Source organism: Drosophila eugracilis, unplaced genomic scaffold, assembly GCF_018153835.1.
Source record: "Drosophila eugracilis isolate 14026-0451.02 unplaced genomic scaffold, ASM1815383v1 contig_2155, whole genome shotgun sequence".
NCBI lineage: Eukaryota > Metazoa > Arthropoda > Insecta > Diptera > Drosophilidae > Drosophila > Drosophila eugracilis.
This window is the reverse complement of record NW_024573039.1, coordinates 1,714,728-1,739,304: the sequence shown is the minus strand read 5'-3', so window position 1 is coordinate 1,739,304 and position 24,577 is coordinate 1,714,728. Positions and strand designations below refer to the sequence as shown.

General features: G+C 37.3%; 1 protein-coding gene across 3 annotated transcripts; it reads right to left on the bottom strand.

Annotated features, from left to right (window-relative positions):
* Positions 1-22,825, bottom strand: LOC108105019 (ras-associated and pleckstrin homology domains-containing protein 1). Of its 3 annotated transcripts, none has more exons than XM_017211416.2 (4): positions 22,380-22,825; positions 5,623-6,757; positions 3,303-5,559; positions 1-3,241 (listed from the first exon to the last, which is right to left on the bottom strand). In XM_017211416.2, exons 1-3 carry the CDS (start codon positions 22,530-22,532, stop codon positions 3,338-3,340), a joined length of 3,510 nt encoding a protein of 1,169 aa, XP_017066905.1. In that variant the 5' UTR covers positions 22,533-22,825; the 3' UTR covers positions 1-3,241; positions 3,303-3,337. The 3 variants fall into 3 exon arrangements, with proteins under 3 accessions (XP_017066905.1, XP_017066904.1, XP_017066906.1); XM_017211415.2 differs by having other exon boundaries at positions 3,315-5,559; XM_017211417.2 differs by lacking the exon at positions 22,380-22,825 and adding an exon at positions 19,186-19,284 and having other exon boundaries at positions 3,315-5,559.
* Between the last annotated feature and the right edge of the window lie 1,752 nt (positions 22,826-24,577).

Below are 24,577 nucleotides of genomic sequence, written 5' to 3'. Positions count from 1 at the left end.
TTTATTTCAAATTTTCTTAGGCATTTCTCGCATTTATTTTTCATAGTTTTCGTAACACGTTTCATTCGCACAGTTTTTGTTAGCTCTTTTTTGCTTTAAATATGTTTTGAATGTTTCTATCAAAATTACAAAAAAATTCCATTTGATTCGGAATATAAGGTATATATAGTAATATATATATATATTTATATCAAATGTGTGTGTGTTTTTATTTTGTGGAAAAAATGGTATCAAATGGCAACATTGTTCACTATATAATAGCCCTGCAAAGAATTTCTGTTATTTTATTTTTTTATTTATTTTTAAATTGAATTTTTCTTTGATTTATTTAGTTAGATGTTGTTGTTGTTGTTGTTGTTGTTTAGTTTTTCCATTGCTGTATTTTTTTTTTTTGTATTTTGTAAATTTGTAGTTAATGCATAGAGTGATGAATGATGTCTGCTGAATGATGTTTCGGCGATATAATTATATATAATAAACTTACTTTATTTTTGTTTTGTATTCTCCACCGTTTGTAGTCTTTTCATTTAGTTTTTAGCTTGGGCTGTAATATGAGTGTTTTTCCTTAGTTAATATAATTAGGATTCTGTGTTTTCTGTGTTTGATTTCTTGTTCTTCTAGAGTTGAACCTTGATTTATTACTTAATCGTTTTATACATTGAAATTAAAAAATATTTAAGCAAACGGAAACGGAAACAAAAATCAATATGTTTTATAAATTATAATATATGTAAGATGGCAAACGAAATTATCTTTAAAATGTATATCATTTTTTTTTTGTTTTGTTTTCGTTTTGTTTTTTAAAGCATCGAGAGTAAGTTTCTAGATTTCACTTTCTTTTTTTTTGCATGTTTGTAATGTCATTAAAATATAAATTTATTTAGCTTTTAATTTAGGTTTTTTCTCATTTTTATCTTGGACTTAATGACTAGGTTTTCATTTAGATTTTATTACATTCATTTAGCAAAAAATGTTGCAGGTTTTTGTTTTTGTTTTTCTTTTGACACGACGACGGCGCCTATGGCACATCCTTGTGTTCCTACCATATATATATATATATAGATATATATAGCATATAGTTTCTAAAAAATATTTTCATATATATAAATTCAAGCTTTAAAAAATTGGCATTTCCTTTATTTAAGTATGTTTATATCTAGATCTATATGCATAATACCCTTTAGTTTTGTATACGTAGGAAAGTAAAATGCGAAATTTACCATAATAAACCCAATGCTTGTGATTTTAGTTATTAAAAAAACAAAAAAAAAACAAAAGATATACACACATATATATATAAGGGATGTCTGGACATGGATTGGGAGCAATAGCAATGATAATACGGAGAGTCTGGGAATCTGAACACTTCTAGGATGGCTGGTTAGAGAAGGCGAAGTTTTAGTCGATTGATTTCGAGCATTATTCGATTTAAAACATAACAAAACCTCATATAGAATTATATATATATATAGGCAAAGCTAACGGTAGCATAAGATCAAAAAGATTGATTGATTGAGTTCTCTGATACTTAGTTTTTGATATTATTATAAGCATACCGTGCTAGAGATTTACAGGTTTTATGTTTTTAATAGATATATGGCTGTCTCTGGCTGTACACAAACATACATACAAAACAAATGGCAAACAAGTTACAAAAAACAAAATTACAAAAGTGATCAATACTTGTTATCGATTATATATAGAATCAATAGGGTTAGTAAGTTTTCCCTAACCAAAAAAAAGAAAGAAAGTTAAGCTACTCTGAAAATATAACATTTTTTCCATATCAAATTTGAATCTATAGGAACGCTTCCAAAAATCATAAAACCAAATGAAATTTAGCAAATAAAAATGATTTGATATATATATTATATATTATTACAGTTACAATTACAATTACTATATGAATTAGATATTTGATTTGTGTACAGAACTAATTCCATTCTCTCTCTCTCTGTCTCTTATTGCCTTCACTACAAAATAGTTTGATTTGCATTTTATGGCGCTGATCTGTCTGTTATGTTTATTTTCTTTTCTTTGTATTGTTTTTAATCTGTTTATAAGTACAAAGAGAAAGTTGAATTTAAGACTATTGAGGAACTTGACAAATCTTTTGAAAACTAAGCATTTGGTTATGTCTTCTTTTTTTTTAAATGAACAATCAAAGTACAATTACAATTGTTTAAATCAAGATCAAAACAATTTGGATAGATAGATAGATCAACACAAATTTGAAGTATATATTAATATAGATATATATATATATTAGGTGTATATATATATATATACTTGATTTAGGTTTATATATGCTTTATAAGGCATTTCCTTTGCTAGCGCAGCGCATTTCATGCGCTTACAAAACGCGTTCACTCTCTACCCGTTACAAAGAATATCGCAAAAAAAAAAAAAAAAGAAACGTATGCGTAAAATCATTACTAAGAGCAATTAAACAATTTAAAAAGTGCCATGTATAATATATAAAAAACACTTTACACTTGCCTATAGCTACTTTAGTTTCCTTGCCTTTTCTTTTCTTTATATAAATAATGCACTATCGTTTTTTAAAATGCATTTCGTTTTCGCTTTTTACAAACTAAAATTTAGCTTAAATATTTTTACTAATGCAAATTCTTTTCTCTTTTTGTTTTTGCTTTTTTTTGAATCAAAATATAGACGAAATAACATCAAACCATATCAAAAATGTCAACAAAACAAAAAACTGTTACTTGAAGGTCTGGCAAAACTTGCTAAGCTAATTTTGTAGTTAAAAAAAGGGAAATTTTTGCACTACTTTTGATTTTTGAATATATTTTTCTTTAAAAAAAAAACAACTTTATACTTAAAACTTATATAAAAAATATGTAAATATTTAGAAACAAATAAACTAAATTTATAATCATTTTTAGCCACAATTTTGTTGACACTTTTAATGCGGTTTGAGTTCTCTTAACTGAGAAGTTAGCAGCTCTACAGTTTGATTCTCTGTTATGTGTAATACTTTTGTAAGAGAAGTGGGCGTGGCCATATAGCATATTCTTAGAAAATATATATATATATATATATATTCATACATATATATGTATGCTTTAATTAGTTGGTTTCTCCATCTCGCTCAGTTTGTCGCCTAGACTTAATTAGGAATTTGTAAGATTCTTTTTTTCTAGCTTAAGCTTTCTTTCAGATCAGTAAAAGTGCGCCTTTCTTTCGGAGAACGAGGATCCCGAGGGAGTGAATCAGTCACCTAAAAACAAAACAAAATCAAATTAGTTTCTAATCGCATGATAAAAAGTCATATTTTTTACCACTTCACTTACTCTAGAACCGCTCTAGCTTGTTTCTACACCCTGTTAGTCAGATGCGTCTTGTCGCTCCTTTTCGGTGGCGGCGGCGGTGGACGCTTCTTGGCTGCCATGGAATTGCCAGGCGGAGGCGGTAAAGGAGGTGTACCAGCATCTCCAGTAGTACCACTGGCCCTTCCCTGGGCATGCACATTCTCGTACAGCGCATTGTGTGCATACTCATAGTGCTCCCTCACCCAATGACTAACATTGGCTGTCTCCCGGTAGTAGTGCGAGGAATTTGCACCCGAGTTGAGATTGTGAGCGGCCAGCAAATCCTCGTTGCTAAAGTCCCGGAAACCGAGAACTTCGTGCGGCGTTGTGGCCGGCTCTGCCTTGCATTTCTGCGCCACCTGCCACTTCTTACGCATCACCCGCTGCAGATCCTTAAGGAAATCACGAGGCGGATTCGAGGCGGACTCCTGCAGGCGCTTTGGCGAGGTCACCTCGCTGCTGCTGCCATTGCTTTGGCTTGACAGGCGTGCCAAATCCGAACGTGGCGGCAACATCGGTCCTGGAGCATAGGTCTGGTAGGCTGATCCCGTGCTGCTGTTAGAATGACAGCTAAGCGTAGTGCTGGGCGATCGCTGGGGCAGCGCTGGCTCTGGCGAACACATCTTGCGACGCAGCAGCACCGGTGAGTCTGCAAACGAGACCTTTTTCTGGGCGGGTGGCGGCGGCGGCAACGGAGGTCCGGCCAGCAAGGCTGGACCAACATAATCCGGCGGCGCCTTGTATGGAGGCGCAGCCTTAAGACCACCCGCCGACGACTGCTTCACTGCTGGTTTCATGGGTTTAGCCGGCACCGCCGGAGGCAAAGATCCATTGCTATTGGGCATCATCATGGGCGTGCTCATTGGTGTGGGAGTAGATGGACTGGGTGGTCCTTCATAAGTCATTGCCAGCACATCCTCGGGTGGAGGCGGTGGTGGCAGTGAGGCCAGCGACAGCTGCGATCCGTACACATCCTGATCTTCCGAACCATCTAATGCGGGTGGCGGCGGTGGCGGTGGCAGAGAATCCAAAGACAGCGTCGACGAGCACATCAGCGAGGCGGCATCACCCGGTGGCGGTTTGGCGCAGATGCTTGGCGTGGGCGTGGGCGTTGAGTTGCTGCTGGACGAGGTGGACGAGGCACTGCCTACTGGCTCTACCTGTTTAACAACTGTGGCCACCGGTACAGGAATTGGACGTCGTTTGAGTGTGCCGCTTCCGTTGCTTTCCTGCGACTTGCGGCGACTGTGACGGCGCGTTAGGGTACCACTGCGCTCCGGAGAACTGGCATCGCCACCGGCACTTTCGCAAATAGTGATCTCGCCCACCTCCTTTAGCTGTCGCGTCATCGTGGTCAGCGGTAGATTGGGCTTCATCGAAGGCTTACGCTTGATGGTGCCCGTGGTGAACTCTGAGTCGAAACCGTTGTTGTCATCCGAAAGACAGCCGCTGGAGCTGCTGCTGGAGGCACGCGATGTGCGTCCACTAGTCGAGTTGGACATGCTGCTGATGGCCGATGAAACGCTGCCACATTGTGAGGGAACTGCCGACGAGATACTCGAGATGGACTCGCTGCGCATTGAGGCAGCAAAGCTCGATTGCGATACGGAATCGTCACGGTTCAGGCAGAGATCCTCTAACAGTGATTTATGACTATCCCACAGCTGCTTCCCATACTTGCAGACACGTATGGCCGTTAGCCAGCGATCCAATGTAGGCAGATCTTCGGCGCAGAGCATCTTGAGCGAGCGGCATGACTTGCCCAGTGAGGAATCCGCAACCGCCTTGAATCCAAAAGTATAGTCAGTCGGTGACTTCCATTTCTTGCGCCATCCCAGTCCAGTATAGACATTATGGCCATGGAACAGATTCAGGCAAGCCAGGTCGCGCGTGTTCTTGGTCTTCTCCTTGGGAAAATAGTAGAGGCCCGAGGAGCGCAGCACGAAATGGTAACGCTTCCAGCCCTTCTTCGGGTCCGCCTTCATGTAGAGCGGCCCGTCTAGCTGTAGCTGGGCGTGCGAATCGAAGAACTCATCGAGTAACATCTGCCGCGTCTGCTCATCATGCTGACATCCGGGCGCCATCTGTGGTCCGGGCAGATATAGTTCAGGGCGCGAGAACAAGGCCACCTTGTCGGGTCGCTGCTGGAAGAGCACACGATTGCCGGCATCCGAGTTCCACGTCATTAGGTTATCCACCAGCAGTTCATGGTCTTCAAAAAGGCGTTCTGTGGGTTAAAGACATTGTTAGTAAGTTACCAACTTAACATGGCATTGCTAGAATCACTTACCCATCTGCAGATCGCCGAGATGCTCGACCAGCGCCCAATTGGATTGCATCAGCACGTGATTCTTGTCGGCCAGCAGGCGTGTAACATGCCCACAGACCATACGCTCATCCACTAACAGTGACTTGGAGGCTCCATCTGAGGTAAAAGCCTTGACAAAGAGTCGCCGTATTGAGGCGCTTTCCAGCTTATGCAATGCCAGTTGGATTTTGGCTGCCTTCGAGATGTTATTAGCACCACTCTGTTGACCACCGTGCTGACCACTACCATGTCCACCATGCTGACCAGAGCTGACCAGCTGTTGTTTCTGCTGCTGATGTTGCTGCTGATGTGGATGCTGGTGTTGATGCTGTTGCTGTTGCTGCTGTTGCTGCAGGGATGTGTTCGAGGAGGCCGACGACTCGCTGGACAGCAGCGATACCGTATCGCTAAAGGCGGAGTCATTGTCGGGCGACTCTGTGCGCGGCTCTCGGGGCGTAACAACGCCCAGCGTTATGCCCATGGTCATGCCAACTGGCGGCTGTGGATGTACTATCATTCCAGCCGGCACAGGACCACCAAGACCAAGACCAAGTCCCAGACCATGTCCATTCTCCGAGATCCCCGACGACGAGCAACTGCTCACATCCGCTGAGATGCTGCTATTGGTACGCGAATGGGTGCGCGACGAGGCAGCCGACATGGAAACCAATGATGGTGCATTGCCAATTGGCAATTGGGTTAGTCCATGTGGTGGTGGTGGTGGTGGTGGGAATTGCATTCCAGCAAGTCCAGCACCCATAACAGCGGGCAGCATGGACGCATCGCCATAGGTGATTTGTGCCTCCAGGAGACTCAGTTCGCCTAGGATCTGATCCAGCTCCGATTCCTGTGAATCCTCCAAATTAGCCATGGATATGCGGTATGTATGAGATAGCTGCTTGGCCTCCGGCGTCAGGGGACGATCGCTGTGCCTGCGCAATTTGACGCCAGCGCCAGCACCAGCACCGGCGGCGCCAATCACAGGGCAATCCCCACCAGCCACGAAGCCAGCGGCGTTCGTTGTCGCCGTCGTCGTTAACGTTGAACCAACAGCCGCTGCTACTTCTTCACCACCGCCACTGGCAGCACTGCCCACCAAGATGCCTCTAAGGTTGATCTGGAATGGAATTAAGGAGTGGTTTAGTATATATACTAGAAGTTTGATGTTTATAGAAGGTGAGTTTAAAGTAAAGATCTGTTTATAGTTTCTCCATTTATCCTTAAATTTCTGATTATACAAACTTAGTTTTCTTTAGTTATTAAAACGGAAGAACTCAAGGTTTCCTTTCAAAGATTGTAATTAAAAATAAAGCCTACAAGGCTTTCTATTTTTAAATGTTAATATAAATATACTATATCCGTAATATTATTCACTCTTTACAGATATCTTATCAAGCTGTTTCAACCGCTCTTCCGGTTACTCCAATCTTCTGTCTTGTATTTTTAATACAATTTTCTTGTTTCAAATCCAAAAAACGAAAGAAAAACAACAGAAACTTTGAACTTAAAACCAATTTGAAATATGTATATTTCTTAAACCGTTTCTCTGTAAAATCTCGAGAAGAAGTCGCCTTCATAGCTTGAATTTAAAATGAGAGCCGTAGAGTTGATAACTATGCTTGGCTAGGGGGGAAACTTTGGCTTTAATAACAAGACCCAGAAATGTTTAAAAATTATCAATTGGGCTCCCCATCTTAGTTGCTGTTTCTCTCTCAAAACGTGCCACAATGAACCGTCCGTCTGTCGATTTCATGATTAGCAATTGGCGATTGTCGGTAGTCCAATATATATAGTCAGAAGTCGGTTGCCAATGCAGCTGGGCCAAGCGTTTCCGCTCTCCCCTAACCCATACTGGGCGCGACAGCTTCGCTTCAAACACGTTACACATTTTTAGTTTGAACCGACAACAACTTCCCGCCACCACAACACCAAGCACACTTAGAGAAAAGCTGATATTAAGGCAGTTTTAATATCAATTTAATGATTTGAAATCACAAGTTGGGAGATATATAAGATATATCAGATTGTAAAAGATATAATTTCCATAAAAGTTTAATGATTTTAAGTCACATTCCAGCAAGAAGTTATATATTTCATATTGATATGGTAATATCTTCGTAACTTTGTTTGTATTTGCTTATCTTAAAGACTAGAAACTGAGAAACTATGAATGGAATTGGAAGATAAGATATATTAGATCTGGGAAGATAGAAAGACATAGTAACTTCATGAACTCAAAGCACATTCCAGCAAACATGATCTATACTTTATAGTTCTATATCAAACTGATATGATTATAATATCATTATAATATTTATTATATTTACTATGGAATTTGAAAGTGAAAGACATCTTAGATAAGAGTATGAATATAACACGGAAAAGATATATTCGATACAAAACAAAGATTTTAAACCACATTCCATCATCACAATGAATACTTCAAGTTCAATATCAAATTAAGATAATCCAATCATCATCTAGTCTCGATTTACTTAACAGAAAACACGTCTGTCTCTTCAAGATATATTTCATTGCAAAATATATAATCTATATGAAAAAATATCCATTTATTGATTTTAAAATCACATTTCAAGCCAACAAGAAATATTTGATACTTTCTTATCAAGAATATATATAGTAGATATAGTGGGATATAGATAATATAATATATTTTTCTAAATAGTGGAATTTTATATATAATTTAATAGCAATATCACAATTTTTAGCAATTTATAAACAGTTTAAAATCAAAAAGCCAAGAAAAAGAGAAGAGCCTTGAGAAAATATCTAAGATATATATTAAGTTATACAAATTAAGATATGATTCATTATGATGATGAGATGATTTTGATATCACAAATCACACAAAATGACTAAAAATTCAGAAAGAACACACAAAATTCCTAGAAAATCAAAGATTTTTCAAGCTTTTTCAGCCATCAAACACACTTTTCTAAGAACTTTTTAATATTTCAGCTTTATAGCTAATTATTTCTTTCCGTGCATATTGCTAATACTGCTGTCGCTTGGCAATCAAAAAGCTAAGGCGGCGTACTGCGGACTACCCCTCCCCTCCTCTCTCTCTCTGGTCCAGCACTTTTGGCGTTTCTCCAGCAGCCGCCGCCGACATTGCCGATAGCTGAGCTGGGCACTGTTTTTATCGCTTACCCACCACTTACTTGCCACTGCTGCTGTATACTACTACTTACTATACATATATCGTTGATATAATGCAGTTGAAACGACGCCCGACAACTGGCGACTGGTGTTAAGTAATTTAACCAGGCATAAGTCACGTATTAAAGCGACAAAGAACAGGGGATAACAGCAGTTTGGGGGGCAAAAGGCAAAAACACAATCACAATGACTGGCAATTGGCCAAGAGAAAGGGGAAGAAAAAGACACGAAAAGATGGAACTGGCTTGCAGGAGAAGAAGAGGGATTTGTAATGGATTTACGGATAAACTAGGAAAATCTGATTTGAGAAGTCTAAAAAATGATTTTAGAAATGCCAGAAATAGTTTTTCTTTCTCTGTAATTAAGTTTAGTTTTAAAAATCAGCAAACTTTCGTTTTTTTTAACACTTTTAAACACTTAAAAAATTACCCTGGAAACCAAAGTCTTGCTCATTTTTTAAGCAACACTTTTCTTAAAGACTTCTGAGGACTATTCCGAATCCCCTCCCTTTGGCTTACTATCCAAAGTAACTGTTAACGATATGTGTGACATCGCGCTGACAACTGTCGACGTCTTACTGGTCATTTTCGTTGACTTTCTGATGATGGAGTTGCCTGTTTTTATGGCCTTTTTCAACGGTCGACTGAATGACTCATTGCATGGCTCGAAAAGGTTTTTGTTGTCGTTTTTTCGCTTTTTTTGTTTCTGTTTTTTTGTTGTTTTATTTTTACTTTTTAGGTAATTGGCACTTTACTCAAGTGAACTCCACCCGGGAGGGACTCGTGATGAGATCCACCATTGCCAGTGTCAGCTGTTCAACGCACCGAGAAGGGCAGCGACTGTGATGATGATGATGATGATGATAATAGTGAGATGATGAGATTGGTTAAGGGGGCAGAGGGAAGGTTAAAAACGAGGTTAGAGAGTTGGTTCCATTCAACAATGCACATGTCGCCCCGCTTGGTTAGCGTTGATTTATGGACATGGAAAAATGTACATAAATACGAGGAATGAAATATATATATATATACGTATATAGTAGCATAGGAACCGGTCATCTCTAATAAGACTCACACTCATCGCTTGGCCCTTCTTTTCCCTAAAAACAAAGTTCAATGACAGCCGCAAACCCAATTGACATATTCCCGGGATGGACTTGGACAGGGGAGTCCAAGTGGCATGTCTAGTAAAAGACCACACACACACACACACTCACATACACAGAATCCCATTCTGCCCCGGCCATTTGTTGCTGTTAGTTTACGACTCTTGTTTGCATATTTGCATAGGTCGGTCCACTACTGCACTCTCTCTGATTCTTAGTTTCTACACAGCAAGAAAAGAAAGGGAAAATCTATTTGGAAAAGAGTGAGTTTACAATACAAACTATTAACTTAAGGCAAAGATAGTTAGAATATGTTTTAGTTCAATCAACTGATCAAAAAACCTGTTTTCTAAACCAATTCATGCGAAAACCCATTGGTAATTATAACGTAACAGAGGCGGAAAACCCTCAAGGTTAAGTCAAGTCTCATTGAACGTGTATTTTTCTTAGTAAAATATTGTAACAAAGATGGAAAACAATCAATACAATAATCAATAAATTCCAATTCATAAACATTATTACAACGAGCACTGCATTAATGTATAGAAAGTGAAGAAAAAACCGCAATTTTATAAAGAATTTCTATAAACGTAACCTGAAACCTTTGTTATTTTTCTTTGGTAAACATTTTTTAATCATCATCAATCGAAATTTAGTTATTTTCCTAGTTTTTTTTCAGTCTAAAGTTTGGTAAACTAATGGTCCTAACATCCAGGTGTCAACATTTTAAGAACAAACAGAAAAAAAAGGGAGGTGTCTGCTGGTTATTGGTTGGGAATTTAACTCCAAAACCATATAAGGTTAGGCTTTACTTATTTAAGACTAGAAAAAGTTTAACAATTAGTCAACTTTTTGCATTTTTTTTTGTTGCTAAGTTCTTAAATCATACAGCTTAGTTATATAAGATTTATGCTAGTCTTTATTTTAGCCCCAAAGCAGACATGCTTATCCAAACTTTAGTCATACAAAACGTGCATCTTAAACTTTGCATTCTTAAAGTTTCTTATTTCCATTATTAACTTAAATATCTTTGTATTTTCTTCACTTACTTAAGCTCTGCAGTTAATGTTAATAACTTATATAAGTTTCCTAGCTTTTAAATGGAATTTTTCGCTTCTTTTAAACAAATTCTGACACCATGATAATCCTTCATGTTTTTTCGCTGACTTCTACTTTTAAGAATCTCTTTCCTGTTGATATTTACTTTTCTTTTCCTTATTTGCAGTCATAAAACCTTCTTGTTATTATTAAGTCTGTGTTGAAAAAAAAAAGTGTTTTAAATTACAATCGTCCTCAGGTCTGAAAATGAACTGAACACGAGCGAGAGCTCTGTTTTCCAACGCCTTTTGAGTCGCAGTTGGTGGTGTGCGTTGTTGATCTGTAAATAAGTTTTTCAGCTGCAGTTCAATGTTCTTTTCTTGGGTGGATCGGTTTTCTGTTGATCACCTTGAGAGCGCCAGCCGTCAAGTCCAGATCAATGCTAACCCTACTCAATATAGGCGAACGCATGACTTCCATGATAAACCAATTATAACCTTAACGGATCCCGATAATTGTATGGACAGACATAGCTCGAAAGCAGTTATTATTAAAGCCTGAATGGAGGTTAACTTTGAGGTATTCTAAAGGTAGGTCACTACCCAAAACATAAGTCTCATAAGTATCCTATATCTGTAAATTGTATCTAAACAAGTGGTGGTGGTCAAGCTCATGACCTACTCAACCAAAGTTGCATGTTCTGGGCTCATTCCATTCCCAGGGGAGCTACGTCTAAGCCCCCCCTAAAGTAATTACTTTTACACTACAATAATATGTTTTGTAATTAACTAAAAGCGAGAGTTCCGCTGCCTCTACTCGCCCCTTTTACTGCTTCCACTGACGTCACTTGGAAATGGTGGAAACTCTGTTGTTCAAGGCCCAAACGCATTATAAATATTCTCATGTTTGTGGACATTTACAGCAACTTCCGCGGTCGATTAATAAAAACAACAAACAAGCAGCGTGGCCAAAAAAAAACAAGAGTGGACATCGCGCAAGCAAACAAAAAATAAATTAATACATTAAATTTAACTTTTAATGGCCACCACCATTCACATGGCATGGCATGGCCTGGCCTTATAGAGCAGGCATTTCGCTCCTTTGGCGAAATTGTCGCTCATAAAACGCTAAAACTCGCATATATATATATATATATATATATACTATAATATATGGAATACAGAATTTATAATGCGAGTGCTTGAATTTACGCCACCATTTCGGCTGATGATGATGACCATCATCATTACTATCATTATCATCATAAAGAAGCAACAGAGAGTTGTGTTTTTTTTTGTTTTTTTGTTTAACTTAACTTGGGAGTTGACTTCAAACTTTAGGTCGGTCGTTTCGTTTCGGTTTGAGTTTTGGGCTTGGTTCGTTAAGCAGCCTAATTGGTGGCCCCCATTTCAGCTCTCCACGGCAAGAAAAGAACCAAAGAGCCATACACAAACTTTTAACATTGACTATTTTCTGGGTTACCTTGCAGTGAGAAAATGATCTCCTTCTTCACATCACATAAGAATAATAATTAGCAAAGCTTTTAAGGTCTCTTATAAGGCTGCGATGTCAAGCTTCTTTTATAGTTTATTAGTTAACATTATTTATTTTTAACAAAAGACGGATTTGAGGCATATATTTTTGTCTCTGTATCTGGAAGTCAACCCGCAGAGTTAAGTTCAAGGAAAGATGCATCCAAGGGAGTAAGCTGAAGAGTAAGTAACCATGAAGGGCAATCCTAATTGCCAGGAAATGGAAATTCAGCTACTGTTTAATGTTTGGGGCTGCCCTTAACTGATTTTTTGAACTCTTAATAAAACTTAAATTAACAATTTTAGCAGGAAAAACTTTACAAACTATCAAAATATATCATTTCTTTCTTCATTCATATGAAGAAACTAAACTTTCTACTTTATTTAAACAAACATTTTTAGCATTTAAGAAGGAAACACATCCACTTTTCAGGTCACAACTCCAACTACCCAAGCAGACCCTCTTTGAAACCCATCAGGAAGCGGAAGAAAAACAAGAAAACTCATTAAATCAACACACACGCGATCCTTAGGAAACATCTGATCCCACTTGAGAAATGGTTTGCAACCTTTTCAGAGGGTTTAAAGATAAAGGAGGACCATAAGCTTGGACCAGAAGAAATCTGCGTTGTTGACCGAAGAAAGAACCCAAGAGACTTCGGTTTCCTTTTCTTTTTTTTTTTTTTTTTTTTGTATGGCGCGTGCAAAAGGAGCGGCAAGTGACGCGTGTCCTTAAATGCAGCTGCCGGTTTGCCTGTACAATATAATCAGCAATAAATCGGATCCGAGGTTTCGCCCCTTATTTTTTTTTCGGGGCAACTGCTGTTGCTGTTGCTGCTGCTACGCACTCATATTATAATACTCATCGTCGTGATGCCCATATCACCGGGGAACCTCTACAACAATGGCAACAAGCAAACAGACGTCCAGACGTTGCACCTGCCACCAAGCAGCACAAAAACAATGCAAAGTGCTAAAAGGAGAAGACCCAAAAATAAAAAGGAATGCTGATGACGTTCGTCCGCTTATTTAAGTATGTTTTTTTCTTCTTCTTGCCTTGCCTTTTTCTTCAACCCCTCTTAGTCAGAAACCAACACACACACACACACACACATACGTACTACAATCCACACTCCGTTGATTATGAGATCAAGATAGTATCCGTCTCAGACGTCGTAGACCCATGGAACAGATGCGTTTTCGAGTACATCCTCCAACGGTGGTTGGTTATCCCATTTGCGCAACATTCAAGGCGTTACCCAAACTGCACTTAAAGAAATATTGGAGTGAAAATAAACTCTAGAAATATAAGTTCTTATATTACTTTTCCACGATTATTTTCCCAGTGCAACGCCGAGAACAAGAGCAATATGCGACAACGACTGCTTGTAACTTGAGCTGGTTTCTCATCCCCCCTTTTTCCTGCCGCCCTCAGAGGGCGATCGAAACGATTTCCCTTTGGCCCTACTACGAACCCAGACCTTTACCCTGCCCTTTGCATCAACCACCACTCCCCCGTGCCACAGCACATCATCAACATCAATCACTTGTTGATACTGCAAAGTGCAGTGTAGTAGAGCGTAGTCTTGGGTTCCGTCGTAGGCCTTATAATTTTCCTCTTTCTTTTTCGGGCTGAATTATAAATCATTAGAAATTTTGTGATTACAAGGTTTATGGTCGATTTTCCAGCCACCCTTTTTTTTTATAATTTTGACAAATTTTTTATTGCAGCTCAATCAATTTGTAAGGGGATTTTTGGGGGTGGTAGTTGCGTCTCGGGGGAAAAACGAAAATGAATAAGGGAAATTATAATCAACGATAAGCCCATACAAACTTCAATAAATCATTGGCCTAGATAGAGCTTTATACCAATCAATATGTGTGTATGCATTATAATATGATAGAGAAACTAATTCGGCAAATTGAAAGATAAATGCAATGCCCACGCAAAAGTTTTTTTTTTCGTTTCGTTTTTTTTCTTTTAAATGGAGGAATCAATTAGGAACGGAATGCGGAATTCAGAATGTGCTAAAGACCATCTATAAATTATACAGTCATCTAGTCTATATCTAGATCTAGCATATGTATGTATGTGTAAACACAACCCAACGAAAGTGTGTGAATTCCATTATGGTTGTGTGTATGAGAGTCCGCTTTAAATTGCTGAAAATGTTTATGGCGGACTTTAGAACGAAGTCAATTAGCGAAAAACATTGAGCCTGGGAATGGGAATTGGAATAGGAACAGAAATGAATACGGGAATGGGAATAAGAATGGGAATCGCATTTAAATTGGGAGCAAGCCAACTGATTTACAGTGTGACCGAAAGCCGCCCATTTGACACAGAGTTCAGTGTGCTAAATAATAATAATAATCCCCAACTGCAACTGCAGTTCTGTCTCTATCTCTGTCTGTTTCTGTCTCTTGTAGCGAAATACAATCTATTAGCCAAATTGGTTCACTGCACGCCCACTTTGGTGGCACATCGGTGTAGACCCCGATTTGGATCCCGTTCCCTCTCTCGCCTGTGTTTCCTCCTCTCCTCCTGCTGATCGAAACCGATCTGTTCCCGATGCGCTAGCTAACCAAATCCGAATCTTAAACGAAATCCAAATCCGAATCCGCATCGAAAGACAAACGAATGCATGTGAGGCAGTAGGCAGCAGGCAGCAGCAGCTCGTGTTTAAATATATAATTTACAAATTGTAACAGACGCCCACAGCGGATGGCGTATGGGATGAGATGAGTGGAGAATAAAGAAAGAGAAATGGGTGGAAAGGCGAAAAACAGAGGGGGAGCCAAGGAAACATGGGACAGGGATAGGGAACAGAGCCAAAACCAAAAACCACAACTAAAAATACGATATATACAAGAAAATGTCCGCTTTATTTTGAAATGAAGACGAGACCCATCGACCCCGAGAGAGCCCAGCAAGCCCAGCACAGCAGCATATCATTCAATATCATATCGAGAAGTGAAAGAGAGGGGAAAATCAATAGATGATGAACGGAATAAAGGAAAATTGAGCTGGGGAAACTCTCTAATTGGGTATATGGGATATATGTTAGCAGAAAAACTTTTATGAATAGAAAACCAATTGGATAAACTAACCATAAAATATCAAGTAAATTTCTTAAGAACTTTAATAGAACTTAGCAAATTATGATCGTTGTAAAAATAATAGTAAGAAGTGATCATTAAAAGTGTTTAAAAATGTTTTAAATTATCAAAAATTGCTAACCATAAATCAAAAAAGTAATTTAAAACATATAAATATGAATATTTCTATCATTAGCCTGTAATATTTTAACAATTCTTTCAGCATGCATTTTATCTAAATAAATGCTTATTTTATAGCCTCTTAAGTCCTTGACCTAATTAATAATATTATTGCTATTTGTATCCACTTAGCTATTGTTTTTCTTTATAAACAAAAAGCAATTGTTATTTCTTAGACAGACAACTGTGTCAATATTTCCATATTTCTTAGCAAACTCAAACCTAATTATCAAAGAAAACTTCATTCACTTTTCGCAAGAGAAACACTATATCTTCTAGAACTAACGAAATCAGAGCTCTAACCTAAAGTCTTATCATAAATCCATATAACAATAGAACTGGACACCCCTGACCTAATGCCTCAAGGTTCGATTGGGAAATGCAGATGGACAGAATGTGTGTGGAAAACGAAAAAGAAAAAAAAAACCACAAACATAAACATAAATTAACAAATTTACAATTTCGCAATGAACAAGGCGACAAAAACCAAGTCGCAATCAACTAATTTATTTATTACTTCCACAAGATATATACATAAATCTATATCTTTAAATTAAAAGAAGATTTACAAACTGTATTTAGCTTTTGGAAAATTCTGTTTAATTGGTTTTCTGCTATCTTGGAAACCAACTTATCCATCAAATGGTCTAATAAATAACTTTTTTTTTTTTTGATATTTTCCAAAATTTGTTTTTAAATCATGAGGAGGAGCACATCCCACAAATGACTCAAAAGTCTCAACTTTTCTTTTGTTTTTCTTTATACTCTAACCATCATTTTCAACGTCCATGCATTACTAAATAGTGTCGTCCATCATGGAAAATGCTTTCTGCGAAAATGTGCGTGTGTGTGTGTGTTTGCGTGTGCGGTACATTATTTTTTCCCCATTTTTGGTTCCTAAACGGAAACAAGCGATAATAAAAATTTTACAACAACAACAACAAAAACAGCAACAACAACAACAGCAACATCAGCAACAAATGAACAGCGCGTCGCAGTTGCCGCATAAAAATTCAGACGATGTCGCACCCGGCAACGCATGTAAAAGCAGAAAAGCAAAAAAAAAAAAAAAAAAAAAGCAAAATGGTAAAAGCAGAAACCGAAGCCAAAGCAAAGCAAATCAAAGGCAGCAGGGCGTGTAACAAGAGAATCATAAAATCTAAAGCAATGGGCCCACCAAAAAAAAAAACGGAAAATCAGAACACCCGAATATGCAGCCCAAAGTGTGGAAAGCATTTTTATATAGTCACTCAGTCATACCTTTAAACATGAGGTGATCAAAATCTTTATGGCACACTCTAGAGGTTTTTGAATATTATATTTAGATTAAGTACAAGCAGTTTTAACTTTAAAGCAGCAACGATTTTCTATTACTTTAAAGGGGCTTTATTAATAAGTTAATTAAAAGAATTATTATCTCTTTTTGTACTTGTATTAAGCACTTGAAAGTTGGTTAATAAAAAACTGCTTTTTTAAGTAATAATTTACTATTTGTCAATATTTTTCTCTACAATTTAATAAATTTTAATAATATTCAAAATATAATCAAGACAAACATAGATGTATTTGTGGTCAAAAATCCCATTTCATGGTTACGATTGCGTTGTCTGCTTGAATTTTCGTAACAAACACATGTGTGGGTGGCTGGCTGCGGGCCTGAACAAAAGACCAGAAACGAAAAACAAGAGGGCTAGCTAATGCAATCGCAGCAGACTTTCCTCGGTACATATTTCCATTACAAAACACTCGGTCAAGTGGATCATTACCAAAGTTACATAGACATTGTAATGTAGAATCTGGTACAGACATATTGAATTTCCCTTAAAATCAGGTCTAATTATTATCCCTTAGTCCTCAGATCAAGATAACTTTTAAATGAAGACTTGATAAAAATTCCAATTTCTCTAGCAATTATAGTTTCCCGAGATCTTAAAGTCAAGATAGAATATGTTGATACATTATAGGGTCATAAATGTCTCCTTCAAGGGTATAAGAATTCTCAACGCCCCCGACTCCTTATGACAAACAAGAAAAAAGACCCAAGACCCAAGGTATATACATGTATAATTAATGGACATGCCATGGCTGGAAAAACTAGAAAACTGGTCTAGGTCTAGTGCCTTTTGTCTTGCTTGGAATCTATAAAATCAATCACTGAATTTCGACGAATTGCTGCGTGAGTCACACTTTTCCAAATGCAGCTCTCTTTTTTTTTGGTCCCATTCTCCCGTTAAATCGGCGAGAGATCTGCAATTACAATCTGTTTCTTGGCGTCTGTGTGTGTGTGTGTGCGTGCCAGTGGTGTAGGCAGTAATTTTTTATAGGGGAATTTCGAGAAAATGTAATTTTCATTTTTAATGCTCGCTTTTATTGATAATTTGAAAAATATGTAAGTACGTGTGTCGTCAGAGGAAATATAAACAGCTAAAAATCCTTGATTTTGGGGGTCGATTTAACCCCAAAAAACAGCCCCCTGCGTAAGCTAATGGCAAAAAGGGTTCAAACGGTGTGTGCGTGAGTGTGTGTAATGTAATTAAAAAGAGTTGAGCAAATATTTGACGAACGTGCAGAAGCAATTTAGCGAAGGAGGAGGCAAGGAGTGGGCGAAAAGAGAGAGTGGCCAAGGAGTCGGCAATACAACGGTTAACTCTCTGCAGGAGGGAAGATGCGGTGTTGGAGGGGGTAGGAATGACGCATATATGTGTATGTGTATTTCTATGTGCGATTTGACTGAGCGAAAAACCGGCAAAAATCACAAGGGAGAATAATAGTGACCAGGGTTGCCACCTTCGGTGCCATTACAACATAAATGCCATTCGCAAAGGGCGCAACAAATGAAAGACAAAGTAAACAATAATACAAATCAACTCAAGGTCTAACCTTTTCTTGCTTTTAATGGGTGAATTTTCCCATTTGTTTTCATTTTGAATTTACTGATTTGATTAATTGAAAAGACATTTTAATTTACTTTCAAAATAATATCCAATTGAACGTTAAATAAATGTTAACCTGCATTCACAATTAGGTTATGAACTACATTTCTAGTTCATAATGTTTGATTTTCCCCATTTGTTTGTTGTACAAATATAGTGCATCTGCACGCCGTCAAGTTGCTTTTTAAATTGATATGCCTCACTGAAATGAGGTTATCTGCAGTAAAATAATGATAAAATAGATTCCAGTGTTAGCTGTACAGATTTTGGTCACCTCGTGTGAGTCAAGTTTACTAACTTGGAAAAATCGAAAAAGCATTTAACTGCCAAAAACAAACAAAGCCAATAACTCCTGCGATTGTCTCTTTCTCTTTTTGCCTTTCACAGTCTCTTTTTCATTTACCCCCTCGTCCGCCTACTCGTTACTCCCCCTTCTAGCAATTAACCAAAAGGCACTTTTAATTATTGCTTCATTTACCCCGCGCAATGCTCCTTCTCCTTCGATTTCCTCCGATGTTTGTATATATAAAAAGCGGCAATCACAACACAATGGATCAGGCACTTTAAAGGAACTTAATAAACGCAGCGAACAAGAAAAAAAAAGATTTTAAACGGCGACGTATTTGGACCGAAACGGAACGCGAAGTCGGAAAAAAAAACAGAACGAATAAATAAAAATAAAATTGAATAATTGTGCACTTCGAATTCCGCGCGCGCTCTTTTTTTCCCAATCACTCTCGCATTCGCATCCGCCGTTCCGTTTGTTCAGATTCGTCGTTATTCGGTTGCCTTTCGTATTCGTTTCGCCTTTACAGCCGCCTTTCCGTTCGTTTGTTCGTTCCGTCTCACGTCGCTCCGCTCTGGCGATGTCACGTCTCCTGCGCGCGTCGGTCGAAACGCAAATGGCGCACTCAACGACAAACGCAGAAACTCACAGCACAAACTACAAACAACAAACGCAGGCGAGAGAGCTGCTAGCGCTGCCAACTGACTTGGTTACTCAGGCAAGTTGGCAGGGCTGGATGGCAGATGCAAGTGCGTGCACGGTAAGAAATCAGGGGTAATGTAAATGGATTTTTTGTTTATTTTAGCCTACTAAAAATCTTTTTGAATAAGTGAAAGCGGTAAAGAAAGTTCTAGAATGTGTTCGATAAAATCAGGGCTAGTACATTATGAAAAGGGTAGATGCGACAAAATTTAATATTAATTATATTGACCAATTATTCATAAATAAAAGAAATTTGTTACTGCAACAAATTAGAGAGATTTTGCATTAAAATTCTTGTACTGAAATGATGTATTCGTTCATAAATGTAATGATAACGAATGACTAAACACAAATAGTAATTGCAAAAACAGTTTAAGATATTATCTCTTAAGTTTGTCTAAGAAACTTGGTCATCAAAGTATACGACTTTATACGCTTTAACAGTAGCTTCAGATAACTCTACTACATTACTATCTGTTTATATAATTAATCATAATGGAATGTCTTCCATATTTGAATCTCTATAAGAATGTGACTAGCGAAATGAGATTGTAAAAAATTATGGTTTTAGTTTTTATGATAAAAATGTTATGTTAATTATTATAAAAATAAAATATTCAATTATTTACCCCAACAGCTGGTGTTTAAAAAACCAACCGAAACTGACTACTTTGAAACCCCAATTTACACATTTAAAAATTTTATTGCCGTCAAACAAACGCTTATTCAGCCGTTCCCATACCTTTAGTTTCCTTCTTTTTTTTTGCTGATGTGCAATATTTTCTTTTAGGAAAATGAAAATTCGTGCGTGCTGGACAAGCAGAAATGGTTAGGTAAACGCAGTTTTGACGAATTTTGCTGACCTATGGGCGCAATTAAGCAAATTTGACACGCAACGAAAGGACAATATCCTGCTGTGAATCCTTGAGGTACAACGCAGTCACGTCGAGGGATCCTCACCTAGCTAACCTCTCTGGGATATCTACATTTTCTCAAAAATATAAACGAATTACTCGTTTACCTTTTTTAATGAAAAGAAAACTGTTTATCAATATTTCTAGTTGTGTCCATCGAAACCATATCAAAAGGGATCAAAACAATCAGAGGACTGGAAAGATATCTTATTTTCGTTTACTTTAACTTGAGAATTTTAATTTTGAAAATGAAGGCAACTTATAATACTCATAGAATGAAAAATGAAATTAGATTAAAGTTAAATATAACTGATAGAATCTTTTTCATCAATAACAATAATGTAATTACTGCAAAAACCAAGTTGATTTGATCAACTTGAACCCGACTTAATTGAGCTTTTGCTTAACCTATTTATTACCATCCTGATCCGGAAACTAATCGACCTTTCTTCGTCGGGGGTATGCCACAAACTGATTGAAGCTAAAGACGCAAAAGTGGGGGGCGGGGCAACGCATGCCGTTGCGGCAAAAACAAAGGGGGCAACCAACAACTGCGTCGCTTACGTTGCTGCTGTTGTTGTTGCAGTATTGTATCGCACATCGTCTTTCATCGGGAATCGGGTTTTTCTCCTACGTTTCGTTTGCCGCTCTCATATAAACAAACCAAGAACTTCAGAAAAATAAAGAAAGAAAAAAAAAAAACAGAAAAACAAGGAAACAGAACAACAACGATCGGGAACTCTTTCAGAATTTATGCACGGTGAAAGTAATGGGGCAAGAACGGAGAAAGAAGCGAAAGAAAGAGCAAAAAAGTTAGTACACCAATTAATGTGTCGGCACTTTGTGAGCCTCGAAAAGTGTTGAGTTGATGTTATATTTTTTTTCTCATTTTGCCCCAGCAGCTGGCCTAGAGATTAATCATCCCACTCGACGCTATCGGTTTTTTATTAATTTTTCTGTCTTGCCCCATTTTTTTTTTAATGAGACGAAATGGAAAATTTGGCCTTACAACTTGGCTTTAAAGCTGTTTTAATGAATAAAACAGCAATTTTTTTTTAATTTATCATTAGATTGAATAGAAATCAATGTATTATGAAACTAGCTATCGAACCCTTTAAATCTTTCATATTAACAGACAAATCAAATTATACTTAAGGTTTCTACAATTCCTTGAAGTTAAAAATCTCAAAAGAATATATTTTTAGTGACTAAAAAATATTGGGAAAAACTATATAATTATTATACTTTACTATTAAGAACGTTATTCAGATTACCTATACTAAGTAAAGAAATATCTGTACTTTTTCATAGCCAAAGAGTCCTATAATTAACAAATAATCCAGAATTAATCTTTTAAAGACAATTAATACTCTTGGCAAACAACCAGCTAAGAATTATAAAAAAATTAGTTTTAATTATAAGTTGTTAAGCTTTTATAGTAGCTAACAAAAATTCAATAAGTATTTAATACTACAGCCAACATTTGGAACACACTATATCATAAATACACAGAGAGAAAGGAGTATTTGATACAAAAATGTCCATAATCCTGGACTATATTCAACTATATATCAGCATATCTTTCAAATATAGAAATATAGAAATAAATTTAAATTAAAATTTTTAACATAAAAATAATTATGTACCAGCATTTTTCTTCTGTGTACTCAGCCCTATGATTTTTTTTTTGTGTGTGGGAGCGAATTATGAAGTACAGAGGAAATAACCGAGAAACACAAACACATTTGGAGAAACTTGGGAGATACTTACATTTGTTATTGTTGCTGCTTCCTCGAGGTTGTGTTGTTGTTGTTGTTGGTGCTGCTGCTGATGTTGTTGTTGTTGTAGCTGTTGCTGGAGTAAGTGCAGTTGTTGCTGTTGTAGTTGTTGTTGTTGATGTGCCGCAATACCACCACAATCCATAGTAATTATGGGTAAGAGGGGGGACTGAGGTGGAGTGTGTGTGGGAGTGGGAGTCGTCAATTGAGAGCGCACTCACTCTCTCTCTGTCTCTCGCTCGCTCGCTCCTTCTCCTTTCTCTTTCGCTCTCTCCCTTTTTGTGTTGCTGCGATCGCTTATTGCAGCGGAATGAAAAGCGAAACAGACATAATTGAAGAAATGCGATAGCGATCCGTCTTGAATTTCAACGATTCGCAGTAAGGGAGCAGAGTTAACCGCTATTTCTGTTTCTGTTTGTGTCTCGTTTTTTTTTTTTTTTCAGCTAACTCTGCAGTTTGCCTTTGTCCATATTTTCGGTGGAAAAACCACTTCCTTGCTCTCTCGCTCTCGCTTCCTTACTGTCCTTCTCTTTCTCCTTCTCTCTGCAGGCGTTGCGTGGGCGAACGAAGGGGAGAGAGCAAACAAAAACGATGAGAGAGACGAACGCAATTTGGAGTTTTATGCACTGGAGTAGTCAAAGTGTGTGTGTGTGTCTGTGTGACTGCTACCCCCACACACTTGCACTGCCTCTCTCCCTCTCTTTTGCTCTCGCACACCCAGTAGTCAAAACTCCAACTCCAACTCCAGTTATAATTTCAATTCCAATTCGAATAACTTCCAATCGAATTTGAATTTGCCTGCCAATTTGCTACAATCTATATTGTCCTTCTTGAATGAATACGAAAATGAATATGAATCCTTCGTAGTTATAATTTGTTGTAGCTTCGCTGCGCCGATTGCATTTCCATATCCATATCCATTTGCATTGTCAGCCAGCATCCCACAAAGGTGCAGTTTTAACTGCCCGCGGACATTGGTGATTCACTCACAATTCGAATTGGACACTTGGGCACTGCGTTCGAATACCAAACAGAGTGGCGGAGAAAAAAAAACAGAAAAAAAAGGCGGAACAAAACAAACGGATGGTACTATCGGGAAACTACGAAAAGTCCGTGCGTAGATTTTCACGAAAAACGCCCCGCCCGCGCCGCACTGAAGTTGTGTGTGGTGTGACCGTAGTCGTCAAAGCTGGGAATGCCATCTACCGAGGTGCTGCCAACTTGATGGTTTGATGTCGTTCTTATAGACCGTTATTTTCTTTTAAAAAGTATATAAGATTATTAATATTTCTATATTATTTTTTAGAACTAGAAAGTTTAGGTATTTTATATTTTACAATAAGCTGTCAGTACAATTGATAACTTAAGTCTCTAGATCCAAAAATAATGAGAAACTTATCGCAACTGTTTGAAAATACAACTTGGATTTAAAGGTGTTTTAATGAATAAAACAGCAATTTTTTTTAAATTTATTATTAGATTGAATAGAAATAAATATATTATGAAACTAGCTTTATCTGTCATATTAAATCTTTAAATATTAAATCTTTAAATCTTTCATATTAACAGACAAATCAAATTATACTTAAGGTTAATAATATTCCTTGAAGTTAAAAATCTTAAAAGAATATATTTTTAGTGACTAAAAAATATTGGGAAAAACTATATATTTATTATACTTTACTATTAAGAACGTTATTCAGATTACCTATACTAAGTGAAGAAATATCTGTACTTTTACATAGCCAAAAAGTCCTATAATTAACAAATAATCCATAATTAATCTTTTAAAGACAATTAATACTCTTGGCAAACAAGCAGTTAAGAATTAGAAAAAAATTAGCTTTAATTATAAGTTGTTAAGCTTTTATAGTAGCTAATAAAAATACACTAAATGTATTTAATACTACAGCCAACATTTGGAACACACTATATCATAAATACAATAAGGTATTCTATATTTTACAATTCAAAAATAATGAGAAACTTATCGCAACTGTTTGAAAATTCAACATGACCACTTTAAGAATTTAAGTAATATTAAAAATTATTTATATCCACGATCCGTGATTTAAAATAATAGGTCTAGGGCTGCCATAACGTAAGAGAATGTAATGACCATCAGCTGTATTATTAATAGTATTTAATAGTATCCATCCCTGGAAGCCGGTGCCTATCGATATTAGTGGA

What these genes read in the sequence shown, in the direction of transcription:
- LOC108105019 (XM_017211416.2), bottom strand. Translation starts at nt 22,532, where the DNA reads ATGGATTGTGGTGGTATTGCGGCACATCAACAACAACAACTACAACAG. An exon ending in AAGCAGCAACAATAACAAAT is followed by an intron (nt 6,758 to 22,379) that starts GTAAGTATCTCC and finishes ATTCCATTCCAG; the next exon opens with ATCAACCTTAGAGGCATCTT. An exon ending in TCTCGGCGATCTGCAGATGG is followed by an intron (nt 5,560 to 5,622) that starts GTAAGTGATTCT and finishes TTTAACCCACAG; the next exon opens with AACGCCTTTTTGAAGACCAT.